At 31.4% G+C, this 20,916-nt stretch overlaps 2 protein-coding genes across 5 annotated transcripts; both read left to right on the top strand.

Annotated features, from left to right (window-relative positions):
• The first annotated feature begins 1,668 nt into the window (after positions 1–1,668).
• LOC134264130 (uncharacterized) lies at positions 1,669–11,597 on the top strand. Of its 3 annotated transcripts, none has more exons than XM_062746426.1 (5): positions 1,669–1,690; positions 9,457–9,729; positions 10,528–10,762; positions 10,861–11,022; positions 11,352–11,597. In XM_062746426.1, the coding sequence occupies exons 2-5, from the start codon at positions 9,694–9,696 to the stop codon at positions 11,435–11,437; spliced, it is 519 nt and encodes a 172-aa protein (XP_062602410.1). In that variant the 5' UTR covers positions 1,669–1,690; positions 9,457–9,693; the 3' UTR covers positions 11,438–11,597. The 3 variants fall into 3 exon arrangements, with proteins under 3 accessions (XP_062602410.1, XP_062602408.1, XP_062602409.1); XM_062746424.1 differs by lacking the exon at positions 1,669–1,690 and adding an exon at positions 3,579–3,710; XM_062746425.1 differs by lacking the exon at positions 1,669–1,690 and adding an exon at positions 3,581–3,706.
• A 5,842-nt stretch (positions 11,598–17,439) lies between these two features.
• Positions 17,440–19,374, top strand: LOC134264129 (uncharacterized). 2 transcript variants are annotated; one of them, XM_062746422.1, is made up of 3 exons: positions 17,440–17,541; positions 18,864–19,092; positions 19,168–19,374. In XM_062746422.1, exons 1-3 carry the CDS (start codon positions 17,509–17,511, stop codon positions 19,323–19,325), a joined length of 420 nt encoding a protein of 139 aa, XP_062602406.1. In that variant the 5' UTR covers positions 17,440–17,508; the 3' UTR covers positions 19,326–19,374. The 2 variants fall into 2 exon arrangements, with proteins under 2 accessions (XP_062602406.1, XP_062602407.1); XM_062746423.1 differs by having other exon boundaries at positions 17,448–17,535.
• The last annotated feature ends 1,542 nt before the right edge of the window (positions 19,375–20,916 follow it).

The raw sequence follows: 20,916 nt of genomic DNA, 5'->3' as shown, positions 1-20,916 counted from the left end.
TAAGTAAGTGAAGTTGACCATTGACAAATAAATGATCACGTTTATTATAAAAATAAAACAAAACCATATCTTACCAGCCAGAGTTTGTGTGGGCAAATGTATCTACCTACTTCCAGAATAAAGCTTGTGTAATAATTTAAAATGATATGTATTCCTAAGAAATACTGAAATATGTACAAATGCAATTCAATTATTTCTAATGGCAAATTATGTATTGACATAAATACAATTTATAAATCATATGCTGGTTAGACTTGGCGTTTCTTGTGAACTTCCCGCAAACATTAACTTTTTCAAATTTAATGTTTCGGAGGTATATTGAAATATATTGAAATACAATGCCAAAAACCTATTGCAATGCGTTTCTTAATTACCGATATATTGTTAGATGACATATATTCGAGTGAGTCAGATTTGATAATATTATTTTCAACCTAGATAGAAGTAAACCAAATTTATATAACGTTTAAAAAGCAGTTTATCTAATAATAAAAAGAGATAATTGTTTTGTTTTTTTTTTGTTTTGAACATATTTTATTATATCATTTTTACAAAAGGATTGATTTCAAGTTCTTACAGCTTAAAAAAAATCTTTCCCTGTAATATATACAATAATTATAATTAGTGATTGCCACAAGAATTATTAACAATTGAAGGTGTAAATTTATACTTATACATATACATGATGTATACAAAATATTTCAAGTTAAGACACTTACTTATTCACTTAGTTCTTACAATGTGTTCATCTACATGTATAATGTTGCATGTAAATGATTACAGTGTAAACAGTACTTGGAAAAGAAAAAATATATAACAATAATGATAATAAATAATAAACATGATCAGAAGTAAAATTCTCACATCATAAATAATCAAACTTGTACAGATATGATTAAATGACAAAGAACAAAAGAAGAAAAGGGGATAAAAATCTACCTGAATCACGAAGAAATAATTGAAAGGCCTTTGAAAATCTTTAATTAGGTCGATTGAAATCAATTACGGAATATCATTCACAAATTAGGTATTTTTAGTGACCTTTCAATGAACAACCAGTTTACATGATGGATTGAAAAAGAGACACTGATATTTCTCTCTTTAAAATAAATAAAAAACGGTAAAATGAGATACTGAGTACAGTCATAATTTGTTTTCATTCACTTAATAATTAAAAAAAATACAGGTATAAGTTTACACATAGAACAAGGTTAATTAAAAGGATATTAATAAATGTTAATTCTTACTTTAGGTTTCAATTATACTTCCTTCCTCTGATAGTAATTTGTATCGGTATCTTTTGATTTTGTAATAAAATTTTAAATAAAAATCTGCATGAAACAATAAACTTTCCATTTAATAAAAGATATAAAATCATTGGCTAAGTTACGCACTTGTAACGTTAGCATTGATTGGATAACAGTATCTATTTGTTAAATGGTACATGCCGTGTTTTTTAAGTATTATAAACACGATTACGGTCACCATTGATTAAGTAAAATACACGAGGAACTATATCGTTAAATATATGAAGTTGAACTTTCTGTAAAACTATTTCAGAATTCTCAGGGTCCCTTATTAAAACAGATATTTTTTGACAGTGAGGCGGTTAACATTTCTTTGAGGGTAAAAAAGGAATGCTTTCAATAAGAAGTTAATCAGGAAAATACTTATTGATACTTTGAGGTAAGTCTTAAAGCCTATCTTAACAAACCAATTTTCTCATTTATATAGACGAATATTTAGTATCAATCTGTATATTACAGTATATATCTTCTTTTATTCGGTGTATGCATATTTTTGTTTTCATTTTTTAAATCATGTATCAGGAAGTGTTTATCTATGCAAAGATGGCCGAATGTTTATTCATTACCCAACATAAAAATACTATTAAGAAACTGTATTTGCATTACACCAGAATACTTTTTGCTTTACCTACAATGTATACATATCATACTCTTTATATTATATATCATATAGACAGTCCGAAACATGACGTGGAAACAAAGATATTTATAGATCTATGACACATATACGAGTATATGTGTATACTGTAAAATGTAGCCGACAGTATAAAGCAAAAGATAAATAATGAAAAAAAAATCCTGAATCATGAATGAGAAGTACCAAGCATGTACTCTTAAATGAGCATGTTAGTCGATGGTTATATAGTTATCATTTTTTAAACTATTATATTTAGGTCACCTTAGAGTAATCTCTAAGGAATTTCAAATGACTTAGTTACAAACCTATTAATGTAATCTGTTTATGATTTAACACTAGTGCGCATACGTTCATGTGTTCCCAGTCCAATACGGGTATTTTTCTCTAGTCTAGATTCAAATTGTTTACTAGGTTAATTAGATTGGTTGGTGTCTGGTCATATAATCATGAATCCATTACATTTGATAAACGAAAAAAGTAACGTTGCAATCTAATCTTCTTGAGTGATTTTAAATATATCTGCATGAGGTTTTTATGTCTGCTGTTTTTTAATCTTAACTTGTTTTGGAGAGGTTTTCAATCTAAGTTTTAATACAATTTAAATATATACTGATACTAGTATTCATAATACCCATTGCTTTCGCCCGAAGTAATTATAAGGCGTGAAAGTTATATGTCTGCTGTTTTAGTATGAATTTAATTTAATTTTGAAGGATAGCAAAAAAAGTTTTCGTTATCAATTGTCGATTTTAGCTCATTGTATCGACAGAGAGTTGAGAGATATACATATAAAATAAATTCAGATTTGACTCGAATCATATCTGAATACTTGTAACACAGAATTTCTTTGCACTTGTACAAACCTTCTCTGATAGATCAGACTCATTTCTGTTAATGACGGGAAAAATATTTTATTAGTCTAACAAGGATTTGCCCTTTTCTGTCCTGATATTTTTTTTGTTGTTTAATAAACGAAAAATTTTAATGGCTCTACATGAACAAAATAAACATAAAAGGAAGCTATGATTAAACTTGAGATAAATGTGTGTACATGTAGTTTCATGGTGCACCTACATGTAATCTGCAACTTATGTGTACACTCTTGACAGGAAAAGGATGTAAACTTTTTTCAAACAGACCATTCATGCTGTGTTACGAAAGAAAGATATATCAAATGAATGTTTAATTTTTTCCATGATGTTAAGTAATCGCCCCTATCGATGAACCAGTAGATCTATGTAGTAATAATGTATTTTTACTATTTGCAATTTTATCACGGACAAAGACAGTGGAAATGTTATTACCCCGCCTCTGTCGATTTTTCCGTGAGATCCTGGCTTACAATTGGTTGAAGTCTGTCACGTGAAGGCGTTGGATTACTTATACCCAGTCAGTTGTAAATCCAAATATATTAAAAACAGATGTTTAAAATGACATCATTTATGCTGTGCGTTAAAGCTAAAATATTGTTTGTTGCCTTGACTCATTATCCATAAGGAGAAAAGAATTATGTCGTACGTAGCTAGTAACTAAAACATATTGATTGGCTGACAGTTTATGGTATATTACATAAATAAACCCAATGTTCTTCTGATAAGGCACTTGGATGTGTAACAGGCACGTGCAAAAACATTCCCTGATAGATCTGACTTATTACTGTTATTTCCTGGAAAATTATTTTGTTAGTCTAACGAGAATTTGTCCTCTGTCCTGGTATTTTTTCGTTGTTTAATACTGTATAAAGAAGCAAAAATAATTGCAGGTAAGTTTTTATAAGGCATTTTACAAAGAAGAATATACTTAAAAATTCCATTCCGGGTTTAAAAGAGGATGCAATAACGCAGTACGTTAAATCGGTCTTCGAAATAAGAGATTTAAATCGGGACAGCTATTCATCATACATAAAATGGACGGATATTAGTTTGAAAAAAATTTCGCACCACCATTATCGAAATCTCAAAATAACATGTTATATCATAAGTACTTGTTTGATAGTTGGAAATGAATCATCATATGTAGAAGATATCGCCATGAACGATTGCATAGTATGCATTCTTAAAAACCTTCCTGCTACTTCTAGATGTACGTTTTAACTCTAACTACAATTTGAAAACATGTATTTGTTGTCATTTTATTCTTATGATTAACTTTTTAAGCGCTAAGCGCGCATGCGCAAGCGATTTATAGGGTGTCTTCAGATTTTCACGATCTTTTATTCAACGCCCTCTACCGACCGCATATATCATGGCTGCACTCTATACCATAGTTCCTAGTAAACTTACACGTAGTTTAATATACCGGTATATACAACATGTCGCGTGATGCAAAGTGTTATCCAAGTAGGATTACGGGATTTCAAACTTAGCATAAATATTTATAATGTATATTATTTACGTGGCTGCTATTCTTGTTCAAATTTGGTATCTGTACCTAATATCCATCTAGCACTAAGATCTTGAACGCACCCCTGACCCGCCCTCTATAAATAATGATAATTATGTAAACAAATGGGTTCTATAATACCTTTGCAAGGGCTACTATTGTTGACCTAATTTATCTCCGTGGTGTAATATGGTTCCTTTTAAAGGTGATGATATATAAATTTTATATTTTATTGTTGTATATTATGTTCTCAACATGACGAACTTTATTACGCGGAGTGATACATAATATAGCGCCGCTGAGCAAGTTATGTAACTCTACTGAGCCGTCTAACAATCCCCGACCCTCTGTCCGCTACTTTAGTGTAGGAGTTATCATAATTGGTGTTAATTGGTACAGTCGACATTAATATGTACGGAAATCCTGCGGTAGGGGATAAGGGCGGTTCTTATCTCTGAACAATATGGTGCGTATAAATAAGTATACTGGCAAACACTCATTATGTCACAAATGTACATGTAATCTCTGTAGTGGTAATTCGAAAAACTAATGACCATTTTTGTTTATATATTAAACAAGTACCGAAGATTTATGCGCACATGTATTTAAGTCTCATTAAGCTTAAAATATCAATGAGTATTAAAAAATCAAATGAGAATTAAATCATTTAGAAGCATAATTCCATAAAAAATTATTTATTAAACTAGCTTCTATATCTAATTTGTATCTACATTTTGTAGTTTCGTTACATAATTTTTCAAGACCTCTTCTGCATAAGCCTTTAATTCAAACAATGTAAATTTTATACAAACGAGGATTTTTATCATCACACTTGCATTACAGGTGTGTTCCCATATCGCCTTTACTGTGAAATCCAGGTAAGAAAAAGTTAAAAAGTACTAAGGCGAAATGGGAATTTTAGCATTTGTAAATATTACTGGGTTGATATAAAAATTTAAATGATAAATTTTTTTAGATTGAATTTAACAGTTGATGGGAATTTATGAATACAGTGAATGAAATGATAAATGTAATACTCAAAAATATTTGTTGCTGCTAAATATATATTCAATCTTCATCACATTATTTCACCAGAGAGATTACTAAGGCGAAATGTGAATGCTAAATTTTACAGCTAAGGCGGGATTGGAACAAATTGCATTACACAGAGGGCAATCAATTATAATGATTTCACAGCATCAAATTATCTTTTAGCAGTACAAACTTGAACGCATTTATATAGAGTCTATACTTGTTTTGTAGTTTTTATCTGTAGCAAAATATTTTGATGCAAAAAAAATCCATTTCACTGAACGATTGGGTGTCAAAAAAATAAAGCATTTTTTTAGAGTTTATATGTGATTTTACATTTTTATTTTAAAAAGAAATATTGTCAATTCTGCTTCAAATATTACACGAGAAACAGAATGACCAAGCTTTTTTTTTTTAAATGCGGTTAAAATAAATTATAATTCATGTGTGAGAGAGTCAGAGATGAAGGATTACGGGTACTTGTGGAGAGGAATCCCCCTGCATATTGTACACATGATGAATAAGTGTAATAGATATAATTTGTTTAAAAAATTTCCAACAAGCCCTGGGGTTGAATATATCGAAGTGTGTGGGGTGTCCACAATTATAAAGTCTTCGGGGATTTTGTTACATTATGACAGCAACATGCTGCACGAGGTTGGATTGGTATCACAATAAATGTGAAATATTGAAAAAATATTATTATCATATTATTCAAGTGTAGCATATTCAAAACAAAATTTAAAAGTTCAATTCATTATTTATATACCCAGAAACTAAGTCTTATAATGATTGTGTGTATATATTACAAGGTCCTATGCTAGGAATTCTTATTTTGTAAAACCTTATTTATATAAATTTTAACTTTATAAATATTTATGAAGAGGATTAAATATTTAAATATGCTAAAAACAGTTCAAACAAAATATTATGTCATTTTAAAAATCGTTAATTCATAATCCTAATATATTTTATCATTAAAGATGGAACAAATAAAAAATAATAACTCATTTCTCCCTGCTCACTTTCAAACACAATAGACAGATCACCCCTGCGGCCGTTGATCACAAATAAAGTCGCTGACAGCCAATTTTTTAATTTTAATACGAAAAATATTCTTCATATTCTTGAGAGTAGAATTATACATTGTTCAAAATTTCATTCAAAGGTTTTGTGTTCTCTACTTTACATTCAAGAGAAGGATATCAGCAACATTTTTTGTATTCAAATCCCCCCCACCCCCCCCCCCCAAAAAAAGAAAACAACAACAAAGAAAACTTTCCGAAAACTCTCCAGCTAATGCAGAGTTTTATATCTAATCTGAAATGAGGTAAGTCAGAAGAAAAAAATCGGACTGTAATATTGATATAAATTCAATTTTAAAGCAGAAACCTGGATCCAAAATGCAACGCGAGTAAGTTAAGGCAGCATATGGATCAGAATTCGGCGAATTAACACTTTTTTATAATTATGTAACACTAATAAATGGAAAAAGTCAAGGATAAAACTTTTGCTATAATTATGCATTCTATAGACTTCAATGGGATTATACTACAGGAAGCACTTCACCACGACGTCACCACGTGACGTCTATAATTAGAAAATATGCCTAAATGTAAAAGTGAAAAGTTTAACACTACCCCGGGGATAATTAGTTTCAATTTGTAATAATAGTTATGTTAAATCATCTCTGTACCATGAAAAGAATCGTACTGTACTATTATAGAAATAATTATTCAGCAATTTCGGACGAAACCTTCCCCAAACTTTTTGTTCATAACATTGAAAGAAAAGCATCAATTCCCGTAAACCATACGATTCTGGCAGCACTTTTAAAAAACAAAAGAATAAAAACTTTAGATAGAAACAAAAATTAAGTTTCAAGGTATGCGGTGAAGTGTTGAACTTTCGCATTTTTTTTTTGTTACGAACGACAGAGGAAAGGCTGATCGGTAAGTAAACACCCTCCCTACTATAATTTTACGAAGAAATTGCAAAACCATATTACCATACCTTATTCATACACTTTATTCCCATAAGAATCACACATGATATTCATTCTAAATGTTTTTAAACTCCGATTTCTTGTGTTTGTTTGTATCAATTCTCGCTACGATACATTTCACTCTGCTACTGCATGATTAACAGTAATGACGTAACGGGTTTGGTATTTAACCCTTGTGATAACTACAGAGGCCCAGGAACGACAAAATTCCGTTTATATTATGTCTCTGCATATTTTGATTCATTTTTACGGCCTCAAATCAATTTTAGATATCGATTCTAAGAAATTATTATCTCTTAACCTCACGTCATATAGCTTACCATGACGTCATATCATATAGGCAAGTAGAATATTTATTTGTAACCTTAACCTACCTGCGAACACTTTGTTATTTTTTTTTTCATTTTTTAGACTTTATTAAAGTAACAAACCTTAAACTCGGTTTTATTTAACGTAGCAGTCAAGGCGATCAAGAGGCGGGTTAGTTGAACCATGCTTAGCGCTTCCCAGTACTTCCAGTACTTTGATTGTATTTGAAGCTGCATGGGACATAATCATGCAATGAAAGGATATTATGATAAAAGAAATACATAATTGTGCCATATATGAACTCAAGTTGTTGAATGCATCTATAGTCCATAAAACAAACATTTGTCATGAAGTTGATGAAAGAATCGACTTGATAACGATCTCTACGTTCAAAAAAGCCAAACTGCTATACAGGGTTTCTACTTTCACTTTCAAATCAGTACGTAACAAAAGTCTAAACAAAAAGAAAACAAAGTAATGCCTTTAGCCTAACATGTAAATTGTAATGTTTACATTCATTCAGAAACAAATTTGTCCAAAATTACTTACAAATCACTAAGTAACATTATGTAGGTTTACGAAATACATTAATTCAACAATTACAAGTGTTGAGGGTATTACAGAGATGAGTTCATACGAACCTGTAACCGTAATGAAAGGATATTTAAACAAAATGAATTAAAAGTCTTTAAAATTTTTAGGAGATTACTTACTTTTTCCAACACCCAGCACTTCTGCTGCAGCAGGGACGTCAAACATACGTACACTTTCATCCGATAGAAGTCAAAACCGGTCCGGGAAAAATACGGATTTTTTTTTATTTTACTCAAGTAATAAACCCAAACCCAAAAGATTTGAAATAAAAAGGAAATTAATTATTCTTTATCAATTTTGTCTGGGATATGCATTATTACAGAAAAAGAAAATTGTGAAAGGTTTTTTTTTTATAAGGGAAAAGGGGGGGGGGGGGGCGGTGTGTTAAACAGAGTAGAACTTAACATAAGTTATTTCTAACAAATTCTTTTGAAATTGATGTACATTTAAATTACTATTGAGATATTTTATTGAAATTGCAATTTTACTTAAGTATACCATGGGCAAATTAGTGAATACTGTTTCATATGATTCTCATATGATCACTGTGTCATATGATTCTCACTGTCAAAATAATCATATGATTTTTACCTGAGTATAACAAGGGCAAATTAGTGAATATGGTTTCATATGATTCTCATATGATCAGTTTCATATGATTCTCATATGACCACTGCCAAAATATACATATGATTCTCATATGTAGGACCTTTCATATGAGAATCATATGTATATTACTTCATATGATTCTCATATGATTGGTCACATATGGTTCTCATATGATTGGTCACATATGGTTCTCATATGATTGTATATACATATGATTCTCATATGATCCACATATGATCTTCATATGAAAGGCAATGCATATGTGGATCATATGTGGCTAAATTGCGTATGTACATTAAACAGTAAATTGACATAAAATGTTGAATGCACCGCAAGAAATTTTGTGTATACTAATGTTTTGATTTTGGTTTTATACTTTCACTTACCTTTCGAATTTTAACTTGGAACATAATTTGCAGTGATTTAGTGATACAATGCCAAATGAAACTTCTTTTTCAAAAGTATGGTAATGTGAAACTTTTAAACATGCTCATGTCTCTGGGGGAAGTAAAAAATAAACAATGCTCAAAATGGAAACGTAGCATTTTTTGATCAGGGTTTTTATAATTTTTCTTTTTCAGAACAATGAAGTTTTCATAAGTAATTGGCAATTCTAATGGCTGGAATTTCATCGAGATCAAAAGGCGTAGATACTTTCCTTCCAAGAGACGATTTCCGGTCACTTCCGTTTCATTTGCTCCACCATATTCAGAACAAGATTCCCTCCATTTCTTTTGTGTCGGAGCTCAGCAGTGTTGGGAAACACCATTGTCATTTAGCCAACGGAAGTTTCTGGGGAATTTGGGCGAGTGCCGATCATGGCCTCATCCACGACAGGCTCGATTGATGTCCAGGTACCGGTAAACGACATTAAGAGACAATGTGAAACTGCATTATTTGCTAATTATAAGAAATATGACGGAAATCTGGTTTCAACAGCAGGTCTCCCCCCCCCCCCCTAAAAATATTTTTTTTTAATTGCAAACCATATGAATTTAGTCTGATAACCCCAAGAAAACTAAATTTTTAAGCAAATCTCTTCAATGGTATGAGATTTTTTGTTTAAGTATTTTGCATTTGTTAAAATTTCAGGACAATGTTTATATTTACACCGTTTCTTAATCATTTTTCTCTTGAAACGAAATTTGGAGATATTGAACAGTAAACGCCCATTGAAATAATGGGAGGAGGGAAGACATGGACCTAAAAAATTAAAAGAATTTGGATCCCTTTGGATCAGTTTGGATGAGAAACTATCCCCTGTCCTTTGGTCATATTTGCTGTGCGTTTCGAGTCACATTTGGGCAAACAGAAATCCCTGCATACAACCAAGCGTGTAAATATTGGCCTAACAAATTGAATGAAAACGTCAATTAGCGTTTAACTTAATGATTTTTTGTTGACAACTTTATTGTATCAATTATTAGACTATAAATATAATTGATTCATGAACTTGTTTGTCAAACGCTTGCCTTTTCAAATCTATTTTATACTGATTAGCAGCAGAAGTAGACGATGCAAAAATGAGTGATTTGAGAAATTTGAATGTCGATATATGTAACTGATATTTCATATTATATTTACACACAAAAGCTTTGGAATTATTATAAAAAACGTAAAGAAACATACAGATTGGAATATTTTTTTTTCAGACTGACGAATTGCGGCGCCATTCCAATAGAGTTCCTCACCCCAGAGTAATACCCAACTGCCATCATACTGAAAGCACAGCACTGCAGAGACTGGCAACATTCTCGGACATTGATGATCACAGCATCGTTGCCAAGATTTCTTCAACTCGACTAGCCGGAAGTGGCTGTGTCTACAACAGTGACGAAAAATACATAGAATGCACGTATGGAGGAAAAATTACGAAAATAAATGACAGTATGTCTCAAAAATATTTTAAATAAAATGATGTGGTTTAAAAAAAATGTTTTTCTTGAAAAATAACATGATATATATTTTTAATCTATATTTCAAAGGCCCCATTATGCAGACTTTGTATGACTTAAAGCACTATCACCACCCCCTGTGTGGTGCTTTGACAGCGTACATTTCCAGACAGGAACGAGAAATAAGCCAGGGAATCGCCATTAACCTGCGTATCCTAAAGAGATCTCATAGTCAGCGCATCATGATTGGAGGTACATTAGAGCAAATACATTACTCAAAGTATTAGAATTAAAGGAAACAGTAATTATATATAAATAGTCCAGCTTAATCTATTTAAAGCACATCTGTTTGCAAAAAATGTTCATGATCAGGTGGTCATTTAAGACAGGCTTTAATTTTTTTCACATCGTTGATATAGAATTCATTTATCGCAAATATCTTTTTTATGTATCTTTATATCAAAAATAAGTTCTAATTTATATGAAATTTTTCCGATAAAAGACTATTATTAATAATCATAAACGATAGCAATTTGCAGATAAATCACTAATGAATACAAATCCTTTTCATTCACGTGAAGGTACTCATGGTTACGACAGTCTCATCCACGTGTATGGCATCACTCCAAGACGAAATGAATTTGATGTGGTGCTTGATTACATGTAAACTGTCATCTGTATTTTGAGTACTTGATTATAAATAGTAACAGATTTACATGTACACTCTCCTGAAATAGAACAGTTATTGTGATTCAAATTAAATGGAATGTAGACCTATGTTTCTCTGAAATGGAGTTTTGTGTGAATTTGGATACGTTCTGATTACTGATATATCATATGTATATGTGCTTTTAAAAACAAGGTTATTGAAATGTAAATAATATTCTTACTTTGTATGATGTGTAACCGTTGAGTTTTGATTATGGTGATTTATAATTAGGTTCATGTACATGTAACCTGTTAGAGGAACGCTTATATTCCTCCAATTATTGTTTTATCAGTTCCGAGCAATTTTTTATGTTCAAAAATGAAATTTGAGGACGAGTCTGATTAGCGCATTTTCTATTGAGCTTCAATGTGCAGGTTTTTTGTTTTTTAAAAAATCCACGCAGTTCTTAGGTGTTCGTTTTTATTGCTATCCAACACAATGCTTTAGGATTTTTAGGCATGATTTAACCAAATGTAGCGAAACATATTCATAAGTAAACTGATTATGTCTGATACGCATTCTGTATATCGTACACATTTTTGTACCATGCGTATCTCATTGCATAATATGGTGAAGTTAAAATTTTATAATTGAGTTTGCTATATGCGTTTGTTTTATTGTATAATGTATTTAATTTGGTTTCATATTTAACAATTTTACTATGTGTTAACATGTTTTGGTTGCTTCATCATTTATTAATTATTATTTAAATTTCAATGTAGTATTTCATTTGTGTCAAAGAAAGAACCGCCTTATCAGGTATCCTTAAAACATTTTTTATACAGAAAGGCCTTGTATCTTATAGCCTTCAATGAAGGGATTTTTACTAAAGGAAACTCAATACTTAGAATTAAACATTTTTGTTCGCCAATTTAAATGATAAATGCATAAATGATGCCATTAATGTAATCTTTTATTATAATATGTATTCATTTGTATCCAATAAATGCATTATTTTTTAAAATTTAATACTCAAAATCGAAACCAGATTTGTAATCAATTAATGCATTAATACTCAGAATTTGAAACCAGATTCTATAGCTTGAAAGAATAAGTCATTTGCTTTATGACAGATTGCCTTTACAAATGACAACTGAGTACATGGTTTATTTACTTAAAAAACTTTGTATAACTTTGTGCAATATAATAGATACTGCATGAAATTTTTGAATTTGTAATTCTCAAATAATGTTTTGATTTCTTTAAGAATATTTGAATATGGTGATAAAGTACTGTTTAAATATATTTAGAAACAATACAGATTGAGAAAAAACAAACAAAACCTCTAAAAATATCCCATTTAGTTCAGGTGGCCTAGAGAAGTAAACATCGTTTTATTTTACTTTTAACATTCAATATTAGCTTTGCATGTGCAATATTAAATTTAATTTTTTCTGATTTTCTTCAAAATAAAATGAAGCAAGGTTTTAAAACCAAGTTGTTTAAGCCATTTGGATTTACCAGTATGCTTGTGCAACGTGTGATTAAACAAAAGCATGATAAGAGTTGGATTCAAACCGTTTAATACACTTATAAAAAAAGAGAGACGGATAATACATTCAAGGAATGACTAGTATAGTGGAAATGTATTCTTTGAAAAAAAATTACTTCTCAGATACCCAATCTCTTTTTTTTGTTTTAAAGAGTTGTGGTTATTTTCAATATTCTTTATTTTTGTTTAAATATCACGAGGTTTTCCTACTTGCGTTTTAAACTTTTGTCGTAGGATTTTACAATATGTACAACACAATTTCATTGGAGGTTGACGAGCTTCAACTCAATGCTATTTTTGCAATCTACCCTGATCATGATTGGTTCAAACTATGAATTTGTTATTTAATTATCTACAAGTTGAGCCATCTGTGTTTTTTTCAGAGACTTTGATATTACAAATAATCCAATAAAACTATGCTAAGACAAGTTTTTAAAAAATATATTCGACTTAAAACGAAAAACAAAAAATGTTTATTTAAAAACTTGTCCTAGTATAGTTTTATTGGATTATTTGTAATATCAAAGTCGATGAAAGACATTTAAATAATCCCGGATATTTGACCGTGTTTTTGTCTAAACAGGAAGTTGTGTTTAACTGTGTCACTGGGTTAATAGGACAGAAGGTGTCTGGGTCATCAAGTCCTTTAACACTTCAATATTGATTCCTCCTATTAGAACAACCATTATACAAACTTTTTTAATCACTTGCGGTTTCATGTTCATAAAATTGAATTTATAGTTGCTTATGAAAGCGCTCCTTTTAAATACGTTTTAGCTTGTCAATTTAATAATTAGTTTCAAATTGCCTAGGAAAAAATGTTTTAACAAAGTGTTTTATTAAATATATTTAATTAACAATCTTATATCATCTAATCTCAAGAGCAATGGTTTTTACCAAAATGAAATTGGCACCGCACATTCCTATGTTTCAGAGTTATGTAGCTAGGTCAGTATGTCAGTTTTACTATACACGCCTTAATTCCCAAGTCATTGAAAAAAATAGATGACTCCACTTGTAGATATTCATAGTTTGGTCCAATCATGATCAAGGTAGATTGCAAAAATAGCATTGATTGAAGCTCGTCTACCTCCAATGAAAATGTGTTGTATTTATTGTAAAATCCTACGACAAAAGTTTAAAACGCAAATAGGAAAACCTCGTGATATTTAAACAAAAAAAATGAATATTGGAAATTACCAGAACCCTTTAAAACAAAAATAGAGATTGGGTATCTGAGATGTAATTTTTTTTCAAAGAATACATTTCTACTTTACTAGTCATTCCTTGATAAAGAAACTTTACACGAATACTTGTGTGTATTTGAGTTTTATTTTAGCAGTAATGTCGATGAATCCTTCATCAAAAGTACTGTAAAACTACTTAACAGGGGTTGTAGCACTTAAATGTCAAAGTATTAAAAAAAAGGTTTTCTTATTTCACAATTTTGTTCAAATATTGTGTGTATTTTTTTTTTATTATTATTATATGATTCAAATAAACGGTAGCTCGATCAGTCGGTAGAGCGCTCGCTCCGTGATCGGGAGGTCGTAAGTTCGAATCTCGACTGAATGAAGGGTACCATCAAATTCCATAAATATCGAGGCACTGTATCTGTATCTCTTGTAGAGTCCTCCGTTATTGTGGAGCACAGTAAAGAGTGTGTAATATAGTGGTGTTTTGGCGGTCTTATATGTCCGTCGCTTACTGACTCTGAATTCTCAGTGACCTTTCAGTGTGTCGGTCAAACAGTAGGTTCAGAGAGATGGCTTCCAGGTGACCTAAAAAGGTATTACTTGTTCAATCTCCCGTTATGTGTGGGTGTGAACAGTCCAAAATGCATTGTAACAATTTGTTACTGTAAACCAACTTTTATTCGTGACGACTTTAATTCGCGGTTTACCAGGGGTTAACTAGTTGTCAACGATTAATTTTTGCGATAAAGCCTTTTTCGATCTTTTTAAATAGATAGAGAGACTTTAAGTATCGGTTCGCGGCGAGAAATATTCCCGATGACGAAAAACATAAATTATCATACATTGTATTTAACGATACATTGTACTTGTTAACAAAATCATTGTTGCAAAAAATCTTCATAACTAAATTGTACCGGTAAATGTGGACTATAATTTAGCAAAATCACTGTATCATTGAGTCAAATGCTGGCTGACGTTTTTCATACTAAGTTTAGTCCATTGTTTACATTGAATTTTCCCGTTTTTTCCCAATCATGACAAGGAGCAAACGGCGGGTGTGACCGGTCGACAGGGGTTGCTCACTTTCCATGGCACCTGATCCCACCTCCAATGTTGTGGAGGTCCGTGTCTGCTCTGCTCCTGTTTTGTTTTGATTTGAGGGCTTTTGAACTTGAATACTGTTCGTTATCTCCATTTGATTAAATTAAAAATACTGCAAAAATTAACAGCAGTTCCGTTTTCTTTTACCTTAAACATGCATATTTTTTTCCATGAACTAATTCTAATTGTCCCCCGCTTTTGCGAAAGCGAGGGGAGATTAAATCTCATTCGTCTGTCCGTCAATCTGTCCGTCCGTCACAAAAACGTTAACCTTGCCCATAACTTTTGATTTGGTTGAGCTATGACTTTCATGTTTCATATGTGTATTTCTTGTTACAGGGCCTTTCTTTCAGTACCACCAAATTTGACCTTTTGACCTTGACCTTGGAGTTTGACCCACTTTTACACACAAATTCCCAACTTTTACTTTGGCCATACCTTTTGAATGGTAGGTACTAGGACTTTCATATTTCACATACATATTCTTTGTAGCAAGACCTTTTATTGGATACCAACAACTTTGACCTTTTGACCTTGACCTTGGAGATTTCCGTACTTATGAAAAAATTTTAATCTTGACCATAACTTTAAAATGGTAAGGGCTAGTGCTTTTATTCTTCATATATATAATTCTTGTGAAAAGACCTTTCATGGAATACCAAGAACTTTGCCCCTTGGACCTTGACCTTGGAGTTTGACCTACTCTTCAAAAACTTTTGAACAGTAGATACCAGGACTTTCATATTTTACATATGTATTCTTTGTGGCAAGACCTTTTATTTAATACTAAAAACCTTTACCTTTTGACCTTGACCTTGGAGATTTTTTGTACTTATGAGAAAACTTTAACCTTGACCGTAACTTTTGAATGGTAAGGCTAGGGCTTTCATACTACACATATGTAATTCTTTTGAGAAGACTTTTCATTGGATACCAAGAATGTTAACTCTTTGACCTTGGAGTTCAGTGATAATTTCCAAATAGATGACATGATAGGGCGTTCATATTAGACAGAAAATGTCATAAAAAATGACATCTCACCCAAAATGACACCAAAAGCGGTGGAACACAATTCATTGAATTTACTTGTTGTATTTGATTCTGATCTTCACAATAAGATGAGATTTGTTTTTTCAAACCATCTTTATCTATGCAATTTGGGTTAACCAATATGCTCTTGTAGATAACATAACATTTAAAATATTTTTCAATCTACCTTGATAATAAATTGACTTATGCTAACATTTAAAAGTCTACAAGTTGGGTAATCTATTTCCTTCGAAGCTTGAACATTAAGGCTTATATTGTAGAACTGACCTACTGATCTACATAATTCTGACACATAATTACGTATGGTACCAAATTCATTTTGGCTAATGTCGTTTCTCTTGAGGTTAAATGTTTTATGACAAAGCATGCAAGAGAAATGAAATGGCTTTACCGTATATATTTAATTATATATCTAAGGTTGTTAAATGATTAATTCAAGGATGTTTAAAACTGTTTATATTAAATAAACAAACTTTTATGTAATTATAAGGAAGAGCTAAACAAGGAACTAAATTCAATTTTATGAACATGTCCAAAAATAAAAAAAAAATTGCATTATGCTTTTGCGTAATGCTTATTCTGATAGAAGGAAGAAATATTAAAGTCCTTGAGGACTTGTTGATCCAAGCATCTTTGGTCCTAATTACCCAGTGACTCAGTAACACATTTATATAGTATAGATCTTAATCTGAGCCCTTCACTGGCATACGGTTTCGTCTCTATATAAGTGAAAATTTCTCGAATGGGACGTTAAACAAAAAACAATCAATCATATCTTAATGTTAGGACTGTTCTATTGTCTTTTGAGAGGAAAGTCGAATAAAATTTTGTAATTGTTACCTTGGGTTGTATATTTTGTGGTAGGCGTAATGCTTTGGTACTTTTAAATGCAAATTTTATCAAGAAGCTCATATACCTCTTTTTGGCATGAATTAAAACAAGACTGATTTATTGCCATTTATCTGTAAATCTTTTGCGACTCGTGAGCAATGCAATATGACTATATATTTGTTTTAGAATAGTATTTTGTTGCGGAAAAAAGTTGCGCGTAGTTCTTAACGATATCCTTCCCCAAACATGATAAATGAAGATCAAGGAAGCGAAAGTTAAATCTGCATATATCATAGGGAAACAGTAATTGATGACCAGTGATCAAATTATACGTGATTTCAATTTATTTAAATTAATATATGAAGATGCAATCAATTCTTATGCAGGTAAGTGTTTTAAACAACTTAATAATGCTTTCATTTTTTAAAAAAAATTCCTAAAATCATTTTCTTATTTGAAAAATTAACTTAAAGATTCTTTCAAAATGTTAGTTAACGTTTATTTTAGCAAACATATTATAATTCTCTTTTTATCATAAATCTTCATAGGGTGAATGGACTTGTAATTTTACATCTAAAATGTGCCCTCTACAGTTGTAGTAAATTGTTTAATTCTTGTTACCGACACCACGTCGACTTTTAAATTCCGTTATATGTAGTGACTATGCTCAACTGTTGACAGCAAAAGTCTTGGGCCTTCGGATATAACCTACCAAGGTAGGTTCTGTTCCACGATAGGCATTAAAAACAACAAAGAGATCCCATTGCACAAATACCGTAAGTGGTGAATAAAAGGCTAAATTTCAAATTCTTCATCGGTCAATAGAGGCGTCTCATATGAGTGTTTCTTTGTTGTTTAATATCCCTCTCGAGAATTTTCATTCTGATGGAGTCGCCATCACTTGCCGGTGAAGGGCTACAAATTTTTTACCTATGCTTGGTACCCAGGACCTTTGAGCAGTAAGTTTTTTTTTCAAACATCTACTGAACACGGGACTTGAGTTTATTTGGGCTCATCTGAAGGACCTGTTTCCATGCACGTCCCGCCTCGGCGTAATCCCTATGGATCATTTCCGCGTTGTAAACGTTACAATATGCGATTATTTGTGTTTGTCGAAATGCACTCATTTATTTGAAACTTACAGAATTGAAAGTGTTGATGTGAAATTATTTTTAACAAAAAAAAAACTTACCGGAAAATATCAGTTAATGTGACATCTGGTGAGGAAGATACACCAATGAATCTATAATTAAAAAAAAAGCATTCTGAATGACACTGGTTACCGACATTTTAGATATACGCGGTAATTATTTCAAAGAATTCATTTTTTATTTTAGAGAGTAGTTGTATAATCAAGGAAGCATTCTTTCGAAAAAGCAATTTCATAAAATTGTGACGGTTATCTTTATCTTATCTGTTTTATCTTACATAATATAAGATAATGTAAAACATATATAAAGCAGAGTTAAATAAAATCATCAAAATCATCACTGCCGGACATTAAAATATATGTGGATCTAAAATTAAAATGTATTTTAAAAGCCCTAGCAATCGTACAGTAGTTTATGCACTGCCATATGGACAATCTGTTCCACTTCCACGCTGATAATGATACGATTTGCACAACTATCATTTGAGAATTAAATCTTGAATCTTAATATCAATCAATCAGTGTCTTGTTTCAGAAAATGTGACAATATTATATTTTCTCTAGGTTACTCCTCCACAGGCAGAAACAAACCAACAATCTCTAAACAGAACAATCCCCAGTTGTGATGTTGCTAAAACTGAGATGCAGAGATTGGCTACTTTTGCAGATGTCAGGAATGGGCACTACAGACGATTTTCTACTATAAGGCTAGCAGGAAGTGGATGTACCTACAATGCCAGTGAAGGATTTATTGAGTGTTGCTTCTGCTCCAAAATTACACCTATTCACAATGGTGAGCTCTTTCTTTCAAATACAATCGTATTGTCTCTGTGAAAAAAAAATTGAAATCAGGTCTTTTCTTTTTCAGCACCAAGCATACAATGTCTTGAGAATACCATACTATTTCATGTGCCCTCCTGCTTGAGTGCAAAAGTGTACATTGCTAGAAAGAAGAGAGAAGACCATGGTGTCAAACAAAATATCCGTCATCTAAGAAGATTTGTTAGGCATGTGCTTCCGGAATGAGATAAACATTTGATAGTCTGCTCAATTATGCGAATTCAACAGCAAGGAAAAAGAGTGACGTAAATTCAATAGCTTAACTCATGTTTATTATCTTAATAATAAACATAGCCCGTGTAAGCAATTCTAGTCCTGAATATATTTCATTCAAATGTGATATTTTTCTTTTGATTTTTGTCATCAAGAATTGTATTCCTTTAAGTATCTATGATAGGTTCTGACGTTATCGTCATTCAAAATTTTGAGGAATTAAAGTTGAATCTAAGTAAAGTACTTATGGAAGTTATGTTTCGTAAGGAAATATGACCAATAGCGGGACGAATGACAAACGTTCATTTAAACACTCAGAAAACATTTTAAGCAACTTCCTTTTATACCGAACTTGCTTAGTAAATCAATGCAAGACCTCAGATGTGGGATCAGGTGTCATGAAGGAGTAAGCATCCCCTGCCGACCAGTCACATCCGCCTTGAGCTACTTTTTATGATCTGGAAATAAAACCGGAAAAACTTTTGACAATTCAGCGTGTAAATAATAACCTAACAATTAGAATAAAAAACACCAGTCATCATTTGACTTGATGATAAATTGTGTTTGTTGACAAGGTCATTGTATTGACCAGTAAACCTTTACTTTAAACGATACTAGTACTGCTGACTTTCTTGTCAAAATTTAAAAATGAAATAATAAATATTTTAAACAATCAATATTTGTTTTCTACAAACATAGTTTGATTTGTAAGATATATTTATTTTTCTTGCTTATTTGTATTTTCAAATGCAAACATTAATTAAAAAGTGCTTATTGAATGAGCAACTAAATTCAATTTCATATGAATGAACATCTAAAACAGTAACCCGTATAATTTATAAATTGTATGTCATAATTCTCTACAAGTACATGTTATCAGTAATAAAAGTGTCCAGTGATTTAGTGACCCGGGAAACTAACATGTCTGTCCTAATTACATGTACACAGTGACACAGTTATAATACATAAAGACTGTTGCTTTGATTTTTATACTAATTTACACGAGATTCAATACAATGAAGAGGCAATTTCCTGAAACTAAAACAGGACGCAAACAAGGAAATAATTCACGTTGTGAAGAGAATTATTTGAAATATGCAAGAAACGGAAACTACTGATATAGCATTCCCTTATAAGTGTCAAGCAGTTGTCTGTTCCTCCGTATTAATATTTTATCGCTAAATATGTACTATTGATGTAAAGATGATATGCGCACAATGTCTTGATTTGTATCGCAGAATACGAGTTTCTTTCTTAGAATATCTAATTCAAGTTATGGATAAAGAAGAATAGTAAACATATTATCACTGTTCTTTTTTTTTCTTGTTTTTTTTAAACCCAATTCTATAGAAAAACCAAATCCGTTATAATACCCAGAAAATTGTCAAATACTAAATTACTTACTGCTTTAATTTTGCTCATGGACCTCAAACACATTACAGATAGGATCAGGTGCCATGGAGGAATGAGCATCCCATGACGATTTGTCACTCCCGCCGGGTGCTCCTTGTCATGATCGGAAAAAAACGGGAAAAAATATGAGAAATATGGTAGACTTTACTCT

Source organism: Saccostrea cucullata, unplaced genomic scaffold, assembly GCF_032062105.1.
Source record: "Saccostrea cucullata isolate Sc308-1 unplaced genomic scaffold, CSIRO_AGI_Scuc_v1 ctg3798, whole genome shotgun sequence".
NCBI classification, from domain to species: domain Eukaryota; kingdom Metazoa; phylum Mollusca; class Bivalvia; order Ostreida; family Ostreidae; genus Saccostrea; species Saccostrea cuccullata.
This window is presented reverse-complemented; position numbering and strand designations above follow the sequence as displayed.